This window comes from Gekko japonicus, unplaced genomic scaffold, assembly GCF_001447785.1.
Source record: "Gekko japonicus isolate JY-2015 unplaced genomic scaffold, Gekko_japonicus_V1.1 scaffold35, whole genome shotgun sequence".
Taxonomy (NCBI): domain Eukaryota; kingdom Metazoa; phylum Chordata; class Lepidosauria; order Squamata; family Gekkonidae; genus Gekko; species Gekko japonicus.
Window position 1 is genome coordinate 2200096 of NW_015176453.1, and position 23362 is coordinate 2223457.

Below are 23362 nucleotides of genomic sequence, written 5' to 3' on the forward strand. Positions count from 1 at the left end.
AAAACAACACCTAGGAAATACCAACCAAAGTGTCACCAACACATGAACAGGGTTTTGAGTTCCATACACTTTGTCAGGTTTGATACTTTGTACAAGGAAGGAAGGAAGGAAGGAAGGAAGGAAGGAAGGAAGGAAGGAAGGAAGGAGCTGCCCTTTAGTGGCTTGGGGCCATGGTACTTGAAAGACTGACTCCCCCGCCACTGTCCAGCCTGCCAGCTAAGATCTTTCTTACCAGCCCTGCTGTCTGTGCCCTTCCCTTCAGAGGTGAGATGGGTGGTGTAGTGGCAAGGCCTTTCTCCTTGAGGCATGCCTTTCGTGGACCCAGGGAACCAAGTACAATCTTTATTTGTAGAAGAGCACACATTAGTTAACTCTTACTTGAAAGTACCGAACTTGATTGACCTGCTGCTTGCCTTTCTGTGTGGAACAAAATTCTCCCTCCCTCGCCGTCGCGGAAACTTGTCCTCCTATACTTTCTTCCCTGGTTGGAACGGCAGACCTGCCTAGGAGGATCAGAGGCAAGAGGCGGAGCTCCTCTCTTACCCGTTTGCCGCCGCGGTGTGGGTGGCTCCGTGTTATAGAAGCCGCGGCGTCAAGCGTCTGTTGCTATGGGGGGGGGGGGTCAGGGTGGGATGCACCGCGCAGCAGGGAGCGCCAAGGCACGGGGCGTTTAGCACCTCAAGGAAGAAATTCCTCCACTTCTTCGGGGGAAGCAGGAGCGATGGACGGCTTTGCAGAGGAGCAGGTGATGGAGGAGGAAGAGTGCTGTGACTTTGAGCCTCTGCCCACACTCTTGGAGGACGAGGTGAGGGGGGGGGGGGGAGGGAGAGAGGGAGGGACTCTTGGGGGACGAGGGGAGGGGGGGGGGGAGAGAGAGAGAGAGAGAGACAAAATGTTGCTCTTCCCGCCAACCACACAACTCGGCAATTCTTGCCGTTTCCTTGGCTAATCTTGGCCGCCTCCTTCCCAAACTTCTTTCGCTCGGCTGCTGCTGGGTTTGTGTCGCGCTGGCTGCTCTGTCAGACCGCAGTTCAAAGGGGCGCTCTAGCAAGGACTGAGTGGGCCGCCTTCCTGTCCCGGGGGAGAGAGTTGGGCGGGCAGCCTCGCAGTGTTATGGAATGCAGCCTAGAAACCAGCTTTCTTCGAGGTTTGCCAACAGTTGGGGATGAACCGCATGAAAAATGGCTAACAGCTGATTGTCAGCGCCAATGGTTGATCTCCGTTCATTTTCTTTGAGCTTATATCCTAGTTGCCTTACAACTTTTAAAAAAGAAGTAGAGTTGCCCTTCTGATAATGAGACTGAAAGATGAACAGTCCTGTGCAGCCACACCGCAAGGCAGGTAGAGAGAGCCTGCGTTGCTAATTATGCATACTCGGAGGAATACTGGGAAGTAAGTCCCATGTTATTCAATGGGGCTAACTCCCAGGAAAGAGTTGTTAGATTGTAACCTCAGTGAGACTGATGTGGTCCCAGAGTTAAGCACACCAACTTCCTCTTGATTTTAATGCACGAGTGATTCCTTTGCTCAAGTCAATGGGATTTTATTTTTATTTTTTTCGAGTGCTTTTCGAGTGCTTTTGGTTTGGCTAGATTATGTATGAGGTTGCTAGTCGGCCAGGAAAAAAGAATGTCCTGTCCTTATAGCAGAGATTTAACGAATGGCAATGGCCAGTAGGTGTTTCTCATGGTATAAAGTTAAATAACATCACCGGGTATTTGCTGCAGAGCAAACTGATATTAAAGTGACAGCTAGAAGGAAGCAATTTAAAAGCTGGTGACACTGATTATGTCCATGTTTAGGATTGGGCTGGAATTCTAGTAGCCATCAAAATTATGGACATCTAACTTATTTATTTATTTATTTTATTCAACTTATATCCTGCTCTTTTCTCTGCGAGCATGGCTCAGGGATTTTAAAGTGCATTTAGATTCTTGCATGTGTTTGCAATCCATGCTGGGATTAAATCATATAGAAAAGAAACTGCCATTCTGAAAATGTACCTGTAGTGCCACTATTCTTTCTCATGTAAGGCCTTCTAGTACAACAGAAGGAACTCGTCAGGCTGGGAACTTGTACTCTCCCCCTCCCAGCAAATCATGTTTTATAGGTATGTGTATTTTGATTCCAATCAAAGCCTTATCCTTTAACAGGGAGTTTGCTATCAGCATAAGATTTGGCTGTAAGAGTACAAACTCCTTATTAAAGTAAAGAGGAATAAGCTTAGCATATTAGATAGTGCCCTAAAAATTTACTCAAACTAGAAAGAACAAACTTTAAAAATGTGTTTCCATCTGTCTAGAAGAAAAACCATCCTTCTGCTTGCCAGTTTGGTGTAGTGGTTAAGTGTGTGGACTCTAATCTGGGAGAACCGGGTTTGATTCCCCACTCCTCCACTTGCACCTGGCTGGATGACCTTAGGCAAGCCATAGTTCTGATAAGAGCTGTCCTTGAAAAAGTGCAGTTTCTGTCAGAGCTCTCTCAGCCCCACCTACCTCATAGGGTGTCTGTTGTGGGGAGGGGAAGGGAAAGGAGTTTGTAAGCCGCTCTGAGACACCTTTGGGTAGTGAAGGGCGGGGTATAAATCCAATCTCTTCTTCTTCTTCTTCTTCTTCCCAGTGGCTAAACTGGCAGTTTCTCCCCTTCCCCCCTTCATGCTGGAGACTCCCTGCATCTCAATTCATCTCAGTTTCATTATACCTTTTCCTGTCTTCTGAACAGGGTCAACAGAGAGCCAGCTTGGTGTAGTGGTTAAGAGCGGGCAGTTTTATTCCCCACTCTTCCACGTAAAGCCAGTTGGGTGACCTTGGGCCAGTCACAGTTCTCCCAGAACTCTCTCAGCCCCACCTGCCTCCCAAGGTGCCTGTTACGGGAAGAGGAGGGAAGGACAATTGTAAGTCACTCCAGGACTCTTTCGGGTAGTGAAAGGGTGGTGTATACAGCTAACTCTTCTTCTTCTTATATTACTTAGAAGTTCTGTTGAAACATGTAGTACACTGTTAGAAAGTCAATGTGTTCTAGGAGTACGCTGCCAAAAGGCACTGAAACAATAACTTTCTGTTGAGTATTGTGGTTAGTGCTGAGAATAGGTTAAACAAGAGTTACTTTAGCCATATTGTCATGGCATTAATATTAGTCAAGAATGAGTCCTGACCAGTGTTCCCTCTAAGCTGAGTTAGTGTGAGCTAGCTCACAGTTTTTTAGCCTCTGGCTCACACATTTTTGTCTTAGCTCAGGAAGGAGGGCTCCAGAGCAAAGTAATGTATGCTGGCGCCAACTCGCTCACTCACAACTTTAATGCCAGTAGCTCACGAAGTAGAATTTTTGCTCACAAGACTCCACAGCTTAGAGGGAACATTGGTCCTGACCAAAAACCTGAAATCCTTGAATTCTGTTTACTGTTTCTCCAATGGGTGGTCTGTATAGTTTATGGCTGGTGTATTCGGTGGTAAGTTTCATTGGTTAGGTATTGCTGACTATGTTAGTTTGTGTATAGTATAGCTAGTTTTAATCTGAGTAATGTTGTATTATTCTGTATTTTGTATTATATCAGTTTATTAGATTTCCTGTGTAATAATTATTGCATAACATTTATAGTGACTTGCGTTATGATTTGTTCGTTTATTTAAAAAAATCAAAAAAAAAATAAAAAAAATAATGAGTCCTGGTAGTGAATATTTTTTTGAATTGTTTTGTTTGACTGTGTCCCACTTTTTTGTTACAATCATATATACAATCATATATATAGTCCTCCTGGGATCAAATGGTAATGCTTTGTGTGATTCTCTCCCCCCCCCATATATATTTGCTGTTAGTAACTAGACCTGCCACGGTAGGGAGAAAGTGGTGGGGCTATGCCACTTTCCTCTGCTGTTGAGAACTGTGCCATCAAAACTGTGTGCTATTTTGTTGACAGTCTTCCTTAGCAACCGTTCTGGATGGAAGTGCCATTTAGAGTGTGGAGATTCGACTAGAAAATACTGAAAAGAGAACACCACAGACCATGGTCACTAAAGAACAAAGGCGGAGGTGGGCTAAGAGTAGGACAAAGGAAGGCTACCATAAAGATTCTGTGTGTGAAGATAAGTTATTTGAGGGTCAAACTAGCTGTGACAGCATCCATCACTCTGACCATTTTAAAGCTATTTTAAAATGCTGTGAGGGCCTAATCATGCCCACAGCATGGCAGCCCGAGGCACTCTGGTTTTCCCCACACTCACACCTTTTCAAGTGCCAAAACAGCTGTGGGTGATAGCCATTGCAGCACTTGAAAAAGTGGGGGGGGGAGGGGACAAGAGCACCTAAGCCAGCTGTGCTGCGGGCCCGATCATGATTGGACCCTCACAACATTTTAAAATTGCTTTTTAAATGGTGGTGGCATCTACGGGCCAGGATCGTGGATACTGTCATGTCTAGTTTGGCCCGTAGAAGGCCTTGACATTGCTGGAGATAAGTCGGAGTTATGTCTATAAGATTATAATTGACACAGTTGGCTAGAAATAATGTCGTGGAATGTGGAGTAATTCATGAATTCATGTTTTGGCAGGAGAATGTGTCTCTTGCTGATGTTTTGTCACTGCAGGACGGCTGTCTTACCGAGCAAGATATCTGGGCAATTTGCCTGGAGTGCTGCCAGTCTGTGAAGAACATTGCCCATTCTGCAATCTTCCAAACACTTTGCATTACTCCTGACACTTTGGCTTTTAACACCAATGGCAATGTATGCTTCATGGAACAGATCAGTGGTAAGTATTTATGCTTCTAGGCAATTTGTTGAAACATACAAAAACTCATGCTGAGGGGATGTAGTGAAACATTATATTCTCTCCATCAGACTTGTACATGGATTTTAATTAGATTGGAAACCATAATTTCTTGATGCAAGGATGAATGTTGTCCTGTGCAGAACTAAATTAGGTTAGATCTACTAACACTGTGTGCTCATTTAGTTGTTACAATATTGAACAAAGATTTCTAGCTCAAATTTAATAAGTTTTTGGATTCAATTCTGTGGTCTAGCCAGCATCTTCCAGAGGATATGCTCTGTGAAAGCTGTCATACACTTGTCTGAATGTGCCTTAAATATAAAGAAATTTGACAGCTGTGAAAGGATGTGATAGATTTTGATAAAGCTGCTGGATTTTATTTTTTATTTTTTAAATCTTGAATCTTCTTCCAGAAGTGACCCCTCCAAGTCAGCAGAAATTATCCCACAAGTAGGTATGGGAAAGATAGAGATCATTTTAAAAGATTTGAATGATATTTGAGGACATTGGTAGCTGACTCATAGGTACCTCTGGGGTATGGCTTATTTATGACCTACTTCAGCCTGTGGGCATCTTTGTAATTATGATACAGAATACTGGGCACAACCACAGAATGGCTGCTGCAGGAAGCAGAGCCAAACACAGACAAAGGAAACCCAAGTGCAGGGGGCAAGATGAGTGGCAGCTGCCTTAGAAACAATGTTATTTTAATCTGTGAAGGCAATCAGCTTTCCAGTGGCCAATCAAAAACCCTGCTGGGCAAAAGCCCCATCCACTGTCTATAAACACTGGGGTGGCACCTGAAAAAGTGCTGGTGGATGCATGGTCTGCATTTATTGGTGTGGTATGAGCTAAGAATGGAGAGTTAGGTTAAGAGAGAAAATAGGAATGGGGAAGGGTTCTTCCAATTTATTTTGACCGCAGGATGCAGGAACAGTATTCCTGTTGCAATAGAGGGTGAAGCAGGAGAGTTTCGGAGGAAACAGCAGCCTTGCATGGAGTTGGCAGCTGATCATATCTCCCCAGCCAACAGCTTGGGGGAAGAGGACCATGACCATCGTGTTGGTACAGCCTCAAATGCTAATCAGTCCAGGAACTGAGATTCTAGATAAAATAGATCAACAGCAACTTTGGTTCATGTACAAGTATGAATGGGATGGAATGTGTGCAATAGTAGTGACATGGACAACTGCATATAAGAGTGAGAATCCAAGGAGGAAGGAGATGAGGACAAACATAAGTACCCCCTTCTTACCTTCTGAGGCCTTAGGCAGCAGGTTGATACAGTTGTATGCAGTGTTCCCTCTAAGCTGAGTTAGTGTGAGCTAGCTCAGTTTTTTAGCCTCCGGCTCACACATTTTTGCCATAGCTCAGGAAGGATGGCTCCAGAGCAAACTAATGTATGCAGTAGCCAAATTGCTCACTCACAACTTTAATGCCAGTAGCTCACAACGTAGAATTTTTGCTCACAAGACTCCACAGTTTAGAGGGAACATTGGTTGTATGGGCTCTACTGGGGTAGGGGGTGAGACACATTTCTTCCCGTCTTATGGAACTATATTAGCCTTGCGAATATTAACTATTTCGTCTTGTGTACAGAATATTTCTTTTAAAAATAGTATGTTCAGTTCCCCAATGGGAAATAAGATAAACAGGGGCTGGTAACTGTTTGTTTGTTTTTTCCTTACAAACTAGTAGATTTCTCTTTCTTTCTTTTTTTAAAGCCTCCGGAGGGGATTTTTTTATTATTTTGCAAACTACAAAAAACTATCACAGAAAACAGGGAGGGGGACTACATATACAGGATAAAGAAAAGAAACCCACTACTAACTAAAAACCCAAGAGAGGAGATCTTCATTAGCTTAGTTACAATAAAACCTCCCTTCATTTAAGCATAAAATAAACTGAGTCAATCCTTCGTAATACTTTTTCTTTTCTATAATTCTTACATCTCCACTGTCTAAGGACAATACCCCCAAATCATCCCTTTTCATCGTTCTCCAAGGCACAATTCAGAGTCCTTCAGCCTTTACTTCTCTTTTTCCCATCTTTTCCGCATCTTGTAAGGACTTTTTGGGGTAGCTGCCCCCTTTTCAGACAGAGAGTCCTCTCCGGAAGAAACAGAGTCCAGCTCGCCATTAGACTTGCTGACCTCTTCTTTTTGCTCATCCTCTGATCTTCCCAGCTGAGTCTTTAAAAATTTTTTGGCCTTTGTAACAGAGTCAATCTTTTCTTTTTTATCTTTAATCTTGAAAGTGACTCCCTCTGGAAACAACCATTTCTCAAACTAGTAGATTTTTCATACATAGCTGTCAAGTTATAGCACATTAGATTTAGTGACATCCATGGATTGTAGTTTATTAAACATCTGTAAGTTCCAACCACTAGCTTACAAAATGAGATTTAGTGGCCTTAATATGGATTCACTGTCCCCTGAGCATCAGCTCAAAGTCCCTGCAGTAGGTGTAAAGTAAAGGTAAAGGTTCCCTTGCTCGAAAGCCAGTCGAATCTGACTCTAGGGTTGTGGTGCTCATCTCCGTTTCAAAGCCGAAGAGCTGTCCGATGACGTTTCCGTGGTCATGTGGCCGGCATGACTAAACACCAAGGCGCACGGAACACTGTTACCTTCCCACTGAAGCGGTACCTATTTATCTACTTGCAATTTCTTGCTTTCGAACTGCTAGGTTGGCAGGAGCTGGAACTAGAGACGGGAGCTCACTCCATCATGCGGCACACTCGGGTCTCGAACTGCTGAACTACTGACCTTCCACAGCCTGCAGTTCAGCACCTTAACCACTTAAGCCACCGCAGCTCCATATATATGTTAGTTTGCTAGATGTTATGCAGGAGTGGGGGTTGTACATTTGAAGAGAGCTAGCTTTTTAAAATAAAAACTACTTGGTGATCTCTATGTGTTTTCTCGACTTCTGAATATTTCATTTGTAGTTCAAAGAGCTGAGAGTGTTTTCCTGTAGCAGATGCATAATTTTACTGCCAGTTGCGAGATGATAATTAGGCTGTAAGCTTTAATTGATTAACTGGTGAAGCCAATTGATTAAAGTGTTAACTTGCTATTAAAATAATCTGAGGAGTTCTTTAAATATTCCAGGATTTAGAACAATTGATACAGCAAGAGCTTTATAGAAAAATGAGCCATTCCCCTCCCCCGCCCCCCCATGAGCTGTTTTAGGTGCTTCTCCATGGTGCCGCAGGAGTGGAGTGGTACCAGCCTAGTCATAACAGTGACTCAGCAAAAATTTATCTTATAGTTTAGGGTGATAGTAATGATGGTGGTAGGGGATCTGGACTTTCAACCTTTTATTCTACTCAGAGTATTTAGCCACATTGAAGGCCAATGAGGTTCATGAGCAGGATAGAGATTTTTTGTAGATACATAATCTGGTCTTCTTGTGTAGACTGGACTGATGTGAAAAACACAGTCTGGCTTTGTCCCATTTGGAAATACTTTTTTCAGATAATTTTTTTTTTAAATCTTTTTTTTCACAGCAGTTTTCTTATTTGTTTGGGTACAGCTTTCTTGCTAATTCTTGATTTGCTGTCTAGATACTATGCTCTCTCTCCTCTTCCTACAGCTGTGCATGGGGATAGTTTCAAATTGCTGTACGTGGTTGGTCGGAACTCAGACATAGCTAAGGGTTAGCCCATCTCTCCCTTATAATAATTGAATAGCAACGTTCTAAATTTGGCCCCTTTAGTGTTAGGCCGGAAGAACTGCCACTCAGAAGACACTGGCTGGGTTGACTGGCTGCTTTATGCAGTCCCGCCCAGCGTTCCAAGGTCATTTGCATGTGGAAGCTGATTGGACTTCACTCCATTCCACACCTCAAACTCACCCCCCCCGGCAAGGCAGTTGGAATTTTCAGTTGCATAACATACCTCATAGGGGAGAGGAGAATGATGTCAGCTGCCCTTTCCCTAGGCAGAGGCTGTGGGGTGTGTGTGTAAAACAAGACAGACAGGCAGATTAAGGTTGGCTGATGGTTGCCAGGAAAGGACATAGGGTTGCCAACTCCAGGTTGGAAACTTCCAGGATATTTTAGGGATGAAGCCTGTTGAGGGTGGGGTCTGAGGAGGAGGAGGAAGAGGGGGACCTCAGACAGATACAATGCCATACTGCCCACACTCCAGACAAGCTGTTGCCAGTCTCCAGGTGACAGCTGGAGAGATCTTAAAGCTTTGGTGCTACTTCAAAGTTCCCCAGGAGCCCAAAACAGAGTAGTGTTTTGGAAAATCTTGAGGAATTGTTTGGTGCATTTACGATGGGGCTCCTGGGGAACTATTGTTGCCAATCTTGGCCCAGCAGCCATCAAACCATTCTCTTCAACCCCCTGCTGTGCAGCTGACTTCCCCCTAGGGTTGCCAATCTCCAGGTGGGACCTGGAGATCTCCCACTGCTACAATTGATCTCCAGATGACAGAGATCAGTTCCCCTGGAGAAAATGGATGCTTTGGAGGGTAGACCCTATGACATTATACCTGCTGAGTCCTTCCGCCCCCCCCCGCCCAATGCTGCCCTCTACAGAATCCACCCCCCAAACCTCCAGGTATTTCCCTCCTTAGAGCTGGCAACCCTACATTCCCCTCAGTGCCTGTTGGGAGTGGGTGGTGGGGGAGGGGAAGGGAGTGGGCGACCGGAGGCTTCTGCCTCCTGTCTCCGGTCCTGGAGTGGGGGTGGTGGGGGCCAGTCCTGATAGGGTTGCCAACTCCAGATGGGAAATTCCTGGAGATTTGAGGGATGGAGCCTGAAGAGGGTGAGGTTTGAGGAGGGGTGGGACCTCAGACAGGTACACTGCCATAGACTCCACCCTCCAATCCAGTCAGTCCCACGTAGGGAACCATTGTTGCCAATCTCCAGGTGAGGGCTGGAGAGCACTCAGAATTACAACTGTTCTGCAGAAGGGAGGGCAGAAGTCAGCTGAAGTCAAAGGGGCAGATAATGGTAGGTTGATGGTTAGCTGGGAAGGAGATGGGGTTGCCAACTACATGCTGACAAATTCCTGGGGATTTGAGGGGTGGAGCCTGGAGAGGGTGGGGTTTGCAGAGGGGTGGGACCTCAGACAGGTAGAATGCCATAGACTACACCCTCCAAACCAGCCACTTTGTCCTGGGTAACAATTGCTGCCAATCTCCAGGTGAGGGCTACAGATCACTCACAATTACAACTGCTCTTCAGGTAGCAGAGATCAGTTCCTCTGGAGAAAACAGTGGACTCTGTCATTATACCCTGCTGAGGTCACCACAGCAAATTGACACTGTTTGCCCAAAGCCAGAGCACTGCCCCAGAGCCTCTTTCTAGATCTCGTTGTATTGCTTTCACAACGGGCTTTACTGCTAGTAGGTTATAAAATAAGCCTTGGTTTCCCTAGGTTTCTTTCCCCTTCAATCTCTTTAAGTTTGTCATTGCCGAATTAATTGGAGGGGCATACTTCTCAATACCTTCAGTCCTGTTTGTGGCACCCTATTGACATCTAAGACCAAAACTTTGAAGAAGTCTTACACATAACTAGAGTTCCTCCATTTTTCAGTTACTAGGGTTCTGTATGCCCTGTTTCCCACATGACTTGAACCACGTGGCCTTATTTATAAATCAGTTTAACCAGGCCTGACTGCTGTTTTCATATAAGTTGTCTGTTATAAGTTTCCATCTTGTGTATAGCTCTGGTTATTTTTATATGCAAGAAAAAAGACTGACAAATTATGCTGCTCTTGATAAGTGGTGTGGAATGTTAACAGTACTAAAACTTAAACTGATCTTCAACATGACTGTGCTAGGAGGATATATTGTTTCATTGATGTGAAAAGGCTGTCTTGCTGTATGGGAGAGAAAGGGATTGGCTAGAGATTTTGATCCCAGTCAGCAAGAAAGATGCTAAACAAATTGAACTAATGATTCCAGTGCTGCGGCCTTTGAGTTCTCTAGCAACCTTTATAATGGTTATTTCATTTCATTTCATTTCATGCTTTAAAAAAATCTAATCTTTATATATTTAACAATGATACCAGAATTACAAGAAGTTCATTGACAGTGTCTTTTTGTGTTGCATTTAACTCTGATGTAATTGCTGAAATGAGAAGAGGAAAGTATTTGTGAATTGCACTATGGTGAATTGCATTGTGCTGATATTCTCTTACTAACATGTCAGTGTTCTCATCTGTGATTTATGAACTAGGGTTGCCAGCTTCGGGCTGGGAAATACCTGGAGATTTTGGGGGGGTGGAGTCTAAGGAGGGTGGGGTTTGGGGAGAGACTTCAATGGGGTGTAATGTCATAGAGTCCACCTTCCAAAGCTGCCCTTTTCTCCAGGTGAACTGATCTCTATGGCCTGGAGATCAGTTGTAATAGCGGGAGATATCCATCACCTGGAGGTTGGCAACCCCAGAACTGTGCATATCTGAAAAATATTATGAAGGTATCTTCATTGCATTGTTCCATGGATGGATAGGGTTGCCAGGTCCCCTTGTTGCTTTGGTGGAGAGATTTGGGGGGCATTCCGGGGGTGGGTGGGCATTACATGCAGGAACGCTCTGGTATTTGGGTCTAGTGGATGGCTTGAAATGGGTCACAGATCAGTCTGGATTTAAGTCAATTTCACTAAATTTAATATGTTGATAAAGTAGTATTCCAATGCTTTGACAGCACTACAGCTGGCTATAATGTTCGTCCATTTAAGCTTTGGTGCTTAAAGCAGAGCTGACGTGGGCTAAAATATTTGCTGAATATTTACTCCAAATTATTGTGAATATCTGTTATTTTGAATGTTTACCATTGTTTGTCCAATGTTTTGCTGGTTCAGTGTTATTTCTCTCCCTTCCACCACCTTCTTAGATACATTATTTCAGCCAACAGAATCATATCATTATGCTGGACAGTGAATGCTTACTTAGAATGAGGGAGTACTTTCTGGACTGACTCCATTGGTCAAGAGCACAGAGGGCATACTAAGCCTATTCAGATGACTAACATTTTAGTATCAGTTTTCACTACTAAAACAGCATTAAAACAACATTAAGCAGCCTGTAATGATACCCAAAAGTAGCTCAGGAAGACTATAGAACATCTTAAAGGAAGTGAAGCCTTTCAGTTAAAAGAGAAATGGAGGAAAATAACATTATTTTTAAAAAAGTTGAGCCAGGTTTGACCTGGCTCCCAGAAGACAGTAAAATAGGTGCCCAGTAAACCACAAAGGATGAGGTGCCACCACTGGGAGAAGCCTTGTCTCTGTTTGCCAGTTGTCACCTGTCTAACCTCTGCAGGTAGGTGCACAGAAAGCATAGGCTTGGTAAGAGGATCTTAACTGGTGGGCTGCGGAGTGCTGGAGAAGATGGTCCTTGAAGTACCCTGACCCCAACCCATTTAGGGCCTTAAAGCTAAAAACAGCATTTTGGTGAATTCCATCAATTAATTCTGCCTCAATTGGCCCAAGTTTACATTTAGAATTTAGTCTTTGTATTATGAGAATATGGTTGGCAGACCAGATATCAGTAGTCAGTCAAACATTTATTTGCAGTGATACTTACAGGGTCAAATATGATCATATTTTATCTCTAGAACTGCACATGTGGCAATCAGGTGGAGGCCTTGGTGTTCTTCCACTTATGTTCCTTCCTTCCGTCCCTTTATGATGGAAATAAATGAATGGTAGCCTGTGCAAGAGAGAATCTTCCAGGCAGAATCAGACTTGGAATCTGAAGATTTGGGTAGGAATTTGTGAGAAGGTATTTTTGTCACCTCCCTCCTGTAGCCTTGAAATAGATTGATAGCTTTCAGCATTCAACAAGGCTGAGGATGACAAGGATTAAGTATTATGTGTCTTGCTTTGTCTCATGATAACTTTATGCCCTTTTATTGAGGTAACAGTAATTCCCTAAATAGAATTTTTGGTGAGCCTTTACAGAATGCACTAACATCATATATTGAAAGGAAATATTATGCTCCAGACTTATATCCCCAAATATCTACTTTGCTCTGTCCTTCTTCCAAGGATCTTAGGATGGTGTACATAATTTTCTTCTCTTCCTTTTTATCTCCACAGCAATTCTGAGAGGTAGGCTAGGCTGAGAGAGAGTGAGCAGCCTTAAGCTATGATTGCCATCTTCCCAGTGGGGGCGAGGGTACAGTTGACATCCCCGGTACATTGATGTCACTTCTGGCATGACCTGGAAGTAATAGCATAATGCTGGGTGTCATTCTAGCTTTCAACCAAAACGCTATGGCAGAAGCATAGAGTTTTAGGCGAATGCTAAAGTGGCACCCCTGGCACAGTGACATCACTCCTCTGGGGATGCCAGCCCCCCTCCATCTCCTGCTGGTTGCCAGACAGTGCTTGGCATCCTTAACCCAAGTTCACCCAGAGTGAGAGGTATTAATGTGGTCCTTCTTCCTGGTTCTAGTCTGACAGACTACCCACTGTGCATACACCGGTTTTCATCAAAGCTATTAGAAGCTGAACTAACCATCTGAAGATCTTAAGGGTTTTTAAATTTGTTGTTAAAATAGAACCAATTCCAGACTATGTTATTTAAATTAAAATAACACTGCTTACTCTCTTTCAAGATGATCCAGAAGGAGCCTTTGTACCACCAGAGATTGATGTAACTGGTAACACTTTTGAGGTAAGAATGAAGTTTTCTATAACAACTCAGACCCTATGTAATAACAAAAAATACATATTTAAAATGCTGAATACTTGGTGTGAACCAAAAAGTAAAAATGTCTGATATTTCCAGTGGATTTTGGCTATTGTTCTTCATCCTAAAAAAAAGTACAAGTGAGATAACAATGGTCATCCAGAAGTGGGGGGGGGAGAGATCACTATTTGGTTTGCCCTACCCACTGGCCATCCTAAATTATGGGGGGTTTTCCATTGGCCCTGACTTGTTCGTTCAGTGGCTAACTGTGGACTTTATAGCAAAATATAAAATTTGTTTGCTATCGGCTATAAAAATAATTCAGGGTGGGATAGTCAGCAATTTAATCTTCTAGTTTAATGAACAAACCAATGGATCTCTATAGTCTAGTGATTCACAAATGTTCTTCATTGTTGAATTAAATTACGGGCTTAATTGTTTACACTAATTCATTAGCCTCCCTGATCAGACATATCGTCGCCCTCTTGCAGCGTTTTCTTGTGCTAATTTCTGTTGAAAATCCTAGGCAGAGTATGAATGTTTTCTTTCTTCTGTTATAAATTAACCCCAAGTAGCCTAATTAGCAGTATGAGATTATGAACATCGATTTTCATACAGGCCTGTATGAAGCCTCTAAAATGAAAACTTTCATAATTTATCCAGCTTTTCCCCAAATGTGTTAATGAAGCTTAGGAACTGAGTATTTTAGATCAGCAGGCTGTATGTCTTTTTCATATTTCTTTTTAGCTTTGAAGATTTTGAATCCTACAGGCCAATTACCTCAGTCTCTATTAAATCTCTCATACAGCTTTATTGGTGGCAAAAGCGAGTTAGTCAGCTATACTTCCAGGTTTGGCACATGCCATTTGTTCTTATCTAGCTCATTTTGTAGAAGAGGAGGATATGGATATTCAATTCATTTGTAAGGATTTTTTCCAAAGAGTTTTTTTTTTAATGGGGGAAGACTATGAATCTTACTAAAATGAAAGATTTGTCTATGAAACCTCTCTGACTTTTTAAATGGGGCTGCTATATCTCAGGTTCACAAATCTTGCCAGCCTATAAGGTACATTAACATACACTACCAGTTGGGATTTACCTGATGCTGGTAAATAGCTTAAAAAGTTGGGGAAGGAGGCATAGATAGGCTGTCCAGATTTATGCCAGATTTTGCATATTAGACAACTTATTTGCTGCTTGTATAGATAACATTGTTTTCTGTACATTGTGCCAACTGTTTTTTTTTTTCTTTTGGGTTGAATGCAGCAAGTACCATCTTACCCCATTCTCTCCTGCCAGGAAAGATTGGTTGCCTGGTTCCCCCATTTTGCCTGTTTGTCCTTGAAAGCACAGCAGAGCAGGTTGGGGTTAGAATGTTCCAGGTTGACAGATCTTCCCTTTCTCCTACTCCAAGAACACATGACACTTTACCAATGCTTCTCAATGTAATGAGTATAGAACTTAGATGTTCTATGTTTGTGGAATGTTGGTAGGTTCCCCTCGCACTGTCACAACATTGGAACGCTAAGCAAAACACCCATACCTTGTATAGTTTTGCCTCAGTTAGAGGGAAATTTCATGTCAAAAGACTTAGATACAGCTCCAGTATTATGTGTAGCTACTTTAGGTAGGTAGGATAACAAAACCAACTCTGGAAAGAAGTTACTTGGTTGTATGGGGCTGGCATTATTTAGGTGCTGCAGTAAAATGAATAGTAAAATAGAAACACTGCATCCATTGAGATAAACGTTTACATATGTGTTGGATCCACCTATCTTCTTGCTCAGAGGTCATAAATCTTCCACACTTTCTATGATTCGCCTTCTCTCAGCGCACCTTTCCACCCTGGGAAAGTTGATATCTGGGGTTGTGGGTCCCACATGGAGTAATAGCCCGTGAGCATCTGTGGGCTGCCCTGAGAAGGGGAATGGGGCAAAATTGTTCTTTCCTGCCTGTTCTGTCAGCACACCTTGGTACGTCCTATTCTTATAGTGAAAATATTACTGTTTACCTATTGTTGAATATGCACAAAATTAGTCTTCACAATTCTGCAAAGAGGTAAGTAGCTTCAGAGCCAAAGTAGTATTAGCCTTACTCCTGCTGCCCATTTTCTTATTGAGAGAAAGCTTGCATTCAGAATGTCAGGCATGGTGGACGTGTTGGGGAGGGGACACTTTGTAACAAAAGCAAAATATTGGAAAAAGTGCAGCACCTCCTCTATCATTTCTTTACTTTCTGCCATCCAATCCCAATGTTGCTTCCTGATGGTGGAACAGTTCCATGTGGGAGTGTGTTCCATGTATTTAGGGTTACTTACTCATTCATTGGACAGTGTCATCGACGCAACGAACATGAAATTGAGCCAACTTCAGAGGACAGCGGAAGACAGGGGGGCCTGGCGGGATCTGGTCCATGGGGTCGCGAAGAGTTGGACTTGACTGTGCGACTGAACAACAACAACTCATTCATTAGATTCTGTCCGAATAGTATAACTGGTGTTCTGCCTTCAGATGCATGGCATAATGTGTGATGTGGATGACAGACACATGTGTAATCACATAGGCTGGATTTAAGTAATCCTTTGCCTTTTAAAAGAATGGTTTGTTTATACCTGCAGGCAGACTGTGGAGGCAATGCAATGCCCTCATCTGCTCTTTGCCTCACCAAGCATGGAAGATACCTTTTATTTTTTTGAATGAGTTTGTGAAACGACCCTTAATTAGATTTGCTCCCAGTGGTTCCATCCTTAAAGCATGCATTCATTATTAGTATACTGAGGATCTGGCGCAAGTGTTCCTTCAGTTGCACAGCGCTCCAATTGGCACCATTATGTTAGCAGCTGGACCTGACTTTAGAGTCATTACTGACACAGCACCAGCCATCAGCATCACTGTGCTGGGAAGAAATTTTTCCCAGTCGTGGTGGCAGTGTCACAGTGGCAGAGGATCAACGGAGCTGCTTCCGATAGCCCCGTTGTGAACAATCGTTCTGCGGTGATGGCTGCTGCAGATGCGCATTGATCTAGCACTATTGCCTGCGCCAGCTTCAGTGAACAGAATACTTCAAGCAGCAAAGGACAAAACAAGCTTAATGGTACCTCAACCGAAGTGCAGTCTGTGATGTTTATGCTGACTAAAACAATAGCTGCTTTTATGAATGTGGATGAGGCAGTTGGCAGGAGGATGAGCAATGGAAGAGAAATTCATAGCAGACTGAGCCTGACTCCATGGTCAGCTTGAGGAATCATGTTTTGTTTTATTTCTTGCAAGAAATGTGTATTGGAAGTGTTTGTGCATTGGAAGTGTTTGTTCAGTCATTACAGTGAACGTAACTTATCCTCACATAATCAAAATATCTTAGAGATTTTTTAAAAAAAATAATTGATGGTACATATTTTCTAAATTGATGAATGCCTCAACAGAGAGCTAGTTAAGAGAACTCCACGGTCTTCCATGCCTGACACCAGAACTGAGAAAATGAATTGTGCTCTTTTCTGAGCCTTTAGTATAAACACAAAGTTCATCATGTTGTTTGACTCTTAAACAGTAGCCTTCACTACCATTTCAAAACAGTCAGTACAGAAGCCCCTCTGGGCTCACTTGTCAGGAAGCTTGCTTTGCATTGACATTAAAACCTAATTCTGTCTCACTTCAGTGGATGCTCAATGAAATATATGAGCATATACTTTGATTATTTTTTGTTTTATTTACTCAGCAGGGATCATCTGCTCTTTTGGTGACATTTAATCTGATTGTCATTTATATATCTAAAGAAAGAAATAAAAACTCGTCTTTAAAGTGATTAACTGTGTACCCTGTGTGGTGTTTATCTCAGTTATAAGTCTGTTATCATATATATGGGCCATCTCATGGGCAGATAAAAGCCACACAATCTGGCCTTTTTGTTGCTGTCCTTAGTCAACCCTGGTGTCTTGCCAGTTTATCAACATGGGCAGTACTGCTATGCTGGCAACAACTTCCTTTGTCAAAGGAGGCATAGCAGCATAGCCCCAAAATTGTGGAATAGCACAGAACCTGGTGGAAATGGGTGTAATGCCGATGGGAGTGTGGATGGATCCTCTGCATTCTAAAGACAAATAATCTCGATCGGGGTGTCAAACATAAGGCCCAGGGGCCAGAACCCATCCAGGGCTCTTGTGCTGTCCACGAGCAACTGGTGCAAGGGAGGAAACAAAAGACTGTTCTGGGAGGGGAGTGGGTGCAGTCACTCTGATTGGGGATTCAGCATGGCTTCAACAACCTCATCTATAGCAGTCGAGCAGTGTGGGAGTGTCTGCCCAGTGCTGTACCGCTTATTCTCCAGTCCGCCCATGTGGGTTTTCCTCTCTACCCCTCCCAGCCCAAGGGGCCTTGCAGTAAGGATACATCAACTCGGAGCTTATGAGATGCTATCCTTTATACAGTTTATATCTCTGGTACCCAGGGCTTTTTTTGGGGGGAGGTGCTGGAACTCTCAAGAGGGAAATGAAGTTTTCAATCTGTATACTGAAAACTCATGAACCTTTAAACGTTCTTAAAAGAATTTTGTCGAAGAGGTTCCAGAACACTGTTCTGGCGCTTTCTTCTAGGAAAAAAGCCCTGCCAGTACCTGGCATTATGTTTTATGGCACACAGGGCCGGGCCCGACAAAATGACATTGCTGTCAGATCTGGCCCTCGTAACCAATGAGTTTGACACTTCTGATCTAGATATTCCTAATGTACTGTGGAACATGGAAACTCAGAAGGAAGTTTGGGGAGTCCAGAGAGCAAGCAGTGGGAAAAGCCTCTAGAGGTGTTTAGGAGGTATTTTTATTTATTTATTTATTGTTTCTATTTGTATCCCGCCTTGCCGGACACGCTGGGTCAAGGCGGCTAACAGGATTAAAATATCATAGAACAATACAGAGTTAAAAGAATTAAAAATACAATACAAGATTAAACAACATCAGTTAACAGATAAAAAAGACAAGCTAATGATGGCAGTATTCCAAATCAACCCAATGATAAAGACAGCATCCAGCAGATTAGATGATGGCGGTATTCCAAATCAGCCCAATGGTAGAAATAGCATCCAACAGGGTCCCAGGCCAGAAGATGTTCTAGGACACATTCATCAGTGGCGGCTCCTAATCGAAAGCCTGGTGGAAGAGCTCGGTTTTACAGGCCCTGCGGAACTGTAAAAGGTCCCGCAGGGCCCTGTTGTTCTCCGGGAGCTCATTCCACCAGTGTGGGGCCACCACTGAGAAAGCTCTGGCTATGGTAATAGTCAGCCTGGCTTCTTTCAGACCAGGGAGAGTCAGGCGATGTTGTGACCCTGACCTCAGTGCTTTCTGGGGCACGTATGGGGAAAGGCAGTCCCTCAAGTAGGCAGATCCCTGACCATATAGGGCTTTAAAGGTTAGAACCAGCACCTTGAACCAAACCCGGTACACTATAGGCAGCCAGTGCAGCGTCCTCAGCACAGGCTGGATATGGTCCTGTGTAGAGAGACCCATCAACAGCCTGGCCACGGCATTCTGCACTAGCTGCAGCTTCTGGATCTGAGACAAGGGCAGCCCCATGTAGAGAGCATTGCAGTAGTCTAACCTCGAGGTGACCATTGTGTGGATCACTGTTGCTAGGTCATTGCGTTCGAGGAAGGAAACCTACTGTCTAATCAGCCATAGATGGTACAAGGCCGCCTTGGCAGTGGCTGCTACCTGGGCCTCCATTGTTAAGGAGGCATCCAGGAGCAGTCCTAAACTCCTAACCCTTCTAACACCAATGGCACCCCACTGAAGGTCAGTAGTGGGATACCTATCCCCAACCTGCTCCGACTCAGGACCTCTGTCTTCATTGGATTCAATTTCAATTGATTCGGTCTAAGCCAGCCCGCCACGTCCAGAAGCGCCCGCTCCAGGTCATATGGGGTGCAGTCGGACTGACCGCCCAACAACCAGCGTACTGGTGACAACCCAGCCTGTGTCTCCGGGCAATCTGGGCGAGGGGGCGCATGTAGATGTGAAACAACATCAGGGATAGCACTGCCCCTTGAGGCACCCTGCAAATCAACGGGTGCCTCTGGGACGTCTGATCCCCTAACGCCACCCTCTGTCCCCGACCTTGGAGAAAGGAAATAAGCCATTGCAAGGAAAGCCCTTGAATTTCAGTGTCGGTGAGGCGGTGGATCAGTAACTGGTGGTCAACGGTGTCAAATGCTGCTGACAGATCCAACAACACCAGTACCGCCATGCCGCCTCGATCCAGATGCCTTCAGAGGTCATCTGTGAGGGCGACCAGTGCCGTCTGCATCCCATGACCAGGCTGGAAGCCAGACTGGAATGGGTCTAGCATGGAAGTGTCATCCATAAAGCTCTGCAACTGAATCGCTGACGCTCTCTCCAGTACTTTGCCCAAATAGGGCAAGTTGGAAACCGGCCGATAGTTGGCCAATTCAGCCGGATCCAGTGATGCTTTTTTCAGGAGAGGGCGGACCATCACTTCCTTGAGTGCCCCTGGGAACAGTCCCTCATCAAAGGACTTGCTGATAATATCCCTGAGGGCACCTCACCACTCCTCACGACCAGCTTTTATGAGACATGAAGGGCACAGATCAAGGCTGCATATGGTTGGGCGTACCGTTAAGAGCAATCTGTCAACTTCCTCAAGACTGAGTGGACTGAACCAATAGTGGACTGAAACAATCCAGAGTAGAACCAGAAGACGTGCATGGAGCCTCGAGTTCGCTCACTGTCTCAACTGTGGCCGGGAGGTCGCGGCAGAGCAGCAGGACTTTATCTGCGAAATAGCTTGCAAAAGCCTCACAGCCAGTATCCAATTCCCTATAGTTTGGCCTGCCCTGTGGCAGCTCTATTAATGACTGAATAGTTCGAAATAATTGTGCTGGGCGTGAGCTAGCAGATGCAACTGTGGCCGTGTAGAAATGTCTCTTCGCGGCTTTGACTGCCATCTCATAGGATCTCATAAACGTCCTATAGGATGCTGTTGATGCTTAATACTGCAAGACTAAAACCCAAATCCTGTGTCATTGTTTATTGTCAAGTCAGCCTTTATTGGCATATATCAGTAGAACAAAGTCATTATAAAAGTATTCAAGTAGGACACTGTATTCCAAATACATTGAATAAAATAATAGGTTACATCTGTAATTTTTCTTGGCATAGCAGCATGGTGGATTGAAGGAACTTAGCCACTTTCTCAGTTACTTCAACAGAGGAATCATTCAAAATTTTGTAAGGAAAGGAAAGCAAGTAGATAAATGGGTACCTACCCTTAGAAGGGTAGGGGGCACCCTCCTCCGTCCAAGGTTGTGGTGGGAACATCAGCAATGGCGGCGGCGGCAACAACGGCGCGGTGTGGTGATCCCTGGTGGCCAGAGAAACATCGACCAGTGGAGGCGAAAGGAGAGTTGTGGAGAGTTGCGGAGGAGCGCGGGACATAAAGTTGCAGGCTCGGCGGAGCCGGATGTGGATATAGCCGAGCCGGAACTGATACGGACCGTGCCCCAGAAGCCTCCAAGCTAGAAGACCTGCCCTGACACCAGAGAAATGCCGACCCCAAAATGGACCGCCGGAGAAACTGAAGCTGGAGCCGAAGAATAGCTACCCTCACTTGGGTGCCGGTTGGCAGCCCCCACCCCTATACCATGTGGCCTTAGTAAGGGACTTGAAATTTGCACTTGCAACCTGCCTGTAAACCGCTCTGAAACCTTCGGGTCAGAGCGGTATATAAACCGAAATAAATAAATAAATAAACTTTATGGGAATCTGAAAAACCCATCATGTTAGCCAATATATAGTTTAGATATTTGGAGTGTATATTTACATAAAAGTGATAGTGCAACAAAACATGTAAGACCGTCTTGACACATCTAGATTCACAAGGGCAATAGTTGGCTCTCTGCAGCTACATATGCTGTCTTATTGAATCTGCCATATAGAATGGCAGATGGCATGGCATTGCATCTGGCTAAAGAGAAAAGCTCTGCGTAGTTGTGGTGTTTGTAGGGAGGATAAATATGAAGTCATCCTACCTACAGTGAGGGGTCTCTCGAAGCTCAGAGGAGAGCAGGTTTTGTTGGCGAGACTATGTAATTCTTGATGCTCAATATCCAACATCCTCTGTTTGATCAACTGGAATGCACCCACTAATGGGAGCATAGTCAGTGAATCCAAAAATATACCCATGGCCTTATTTTCCCCCCCAATATATGTTAGCCAGTTTGACATGTTAGACTCTGAGAGCATTTGGTATATGAGATTCCCTGGGTCAGAGTTATAATGTAGACGTAGCCAGTATTTAAATGTCATACGCTATGCTCTGGTTTCCACTAGATTCAGACCTGTTTCTAAGCAAAGAACTGCATATGGGACACACTTTGGCAAGCCCAAAACTTTATGTAGCAATTTGGACTGGACACAATCGGTTGCACTGTCAAGAGCTCTGATCCATATCAGGATGCCATACAATTAATTGTTTATTGAATTTGATTGTATCGACTCACTCTCTGTAATCCACAGCAGAGAACTGTTGTAGAACTGAAGTTCTGGAGTCTAGCTGTGGGAATCTATAATGCAGAATAAGTCTAGTTTCCAGGTAATGCTGTTGGGGGGGGGGAATGAAAGAAAGGTTGAATAAAAAGAAGAAAAGTAAAACTGAACAGGCTAAAGATAACAGAGGATAGAAATGGAAAAGAAAATATTGAGTGGCGAAATAGGCAGGAAAGGAATAGAAGTAGACAGTGAGGTTTTGGTCAAAGATGGATGTACAGGAGCTTCCGGTTTATGGTGACACGCTGGCAGACGCACCTCCTGGACCTCCCAGGGGTGCGATCTGCGCACTAGCGGTTAGGAGGGGAGGCGATTGTTCGCCACCCCCCAGAGCCTTTGCAAAAGGCTCCTAGCCATGGGGCTTTTGGAGGGTGGCCTCTTTACCAGCGCATTGCTGGGGAATTGAGGCGCTCTCCCACCCTGACGGTACTGCTGCTATGTGTCCGAATGGAACTAGAGCCGCTGACCGGGACAAGCGTTGAAGATCAAGCTTTTTAAATGGACTTTAAGGAAGGTCTTATGACCAGCAATGAACAGCAAGTCGAGTAAAAGCAAAATGCCGGTAATTTAAGAAGAAAGCCCTCCCTTGGGAACTCTGCCCCTGAGAACGGCGAGAAAAGTGAGTGGGGAGGGGGCGGCGAGAAAAGTGAGTGGGGGAGGGCCCCCTCCCATATGCATGAACTAAAAAGCGATTTAGCAAGGGGGGATGGAATTAAAAGTGTTGAAATCTGTTTTAAGAACCTTACCAGAGCGTGGATAGTCGTTGGGCAAATTTCAGAGACTTTAGCAAGATTTGACAAAAGTAAACAATCCATAAAAATGGCGTGGAAAAAAGCGGAGAGAGACAAACAGCCAAAAGTGAAACCACCGGGGAGCATGAGCCCACGACCGGAAGAGACCAATGGGTTCTCTAAACTTTTGTCAGACTCTTTGCGCTCTCTACTGGACCAGATGACTAACATCAATCAGCAGCTGACAACTCTAAATCAGAACTTTGCAACTCAGCAGCTCCAACTGTCTGAAACTATAAAAAAGACAGAGCAAAGAGTTGAGAAAGTAAAGAAAATAGATGCCAACTCTAAAAAAGTCAAGAAAAAGGTGCAAATGCTGGAAAGGAAGCAAGCTTTGGATGAATCTCAACTTTTACAACTGATGGAGGTCGTAGCAGGCTGGGCATTGGAACACCCTAGACTGATTGTCTTGGGTGATTTCAGTGTCCATGCTGATGATGCGACCTCCACTCAGGCAGTAGATCTGGTGTCGTCCATGGAAGTGCTGGGATTCTCCCAATATGTAACAACCCCCACTCACCAGGCTGGGTACACGCTCAACTTGATCTTCGTGGTGAGGGTAACAGTGGACCGGATTACTGCTTCGGCCGTTCCAAGGCCGGACCA

At 44.3% G+C, this 23362-nt stretch overlaps 1 protein-coding gene across 1 annotated transcript in view; it reads left to right on the plus strand.

Annotated features, from left to right (window-relative positions):
- The first annotated feature begins 721 nt into the window (after nucleotides 1–721).
- KNDC1 (kinase non-catalytic C-lobe domain (KIND) containing 1) overlaps nucleotides 722–23362 on the plus strand; it is a 120745-nt gene continuing 98104 nt past the window's right edge. Inside the window, exons 1-3 of the mRNA XM_015426889.1 lie at nucleotides 722–805; nucleotides 4547–4745; nucleotides 13342–13400. Of these exons, the coding sequence (XP_015282375.1) occupies nucleotides 722–805; nucleotides 4547–4745; nucleotides 13342–13400 (342 nt within the window). The remainder of the gene's footprint in view (nucleotides 806–4546; nucleotides 4746–13341; nucleotides 13401–23362) is intronic.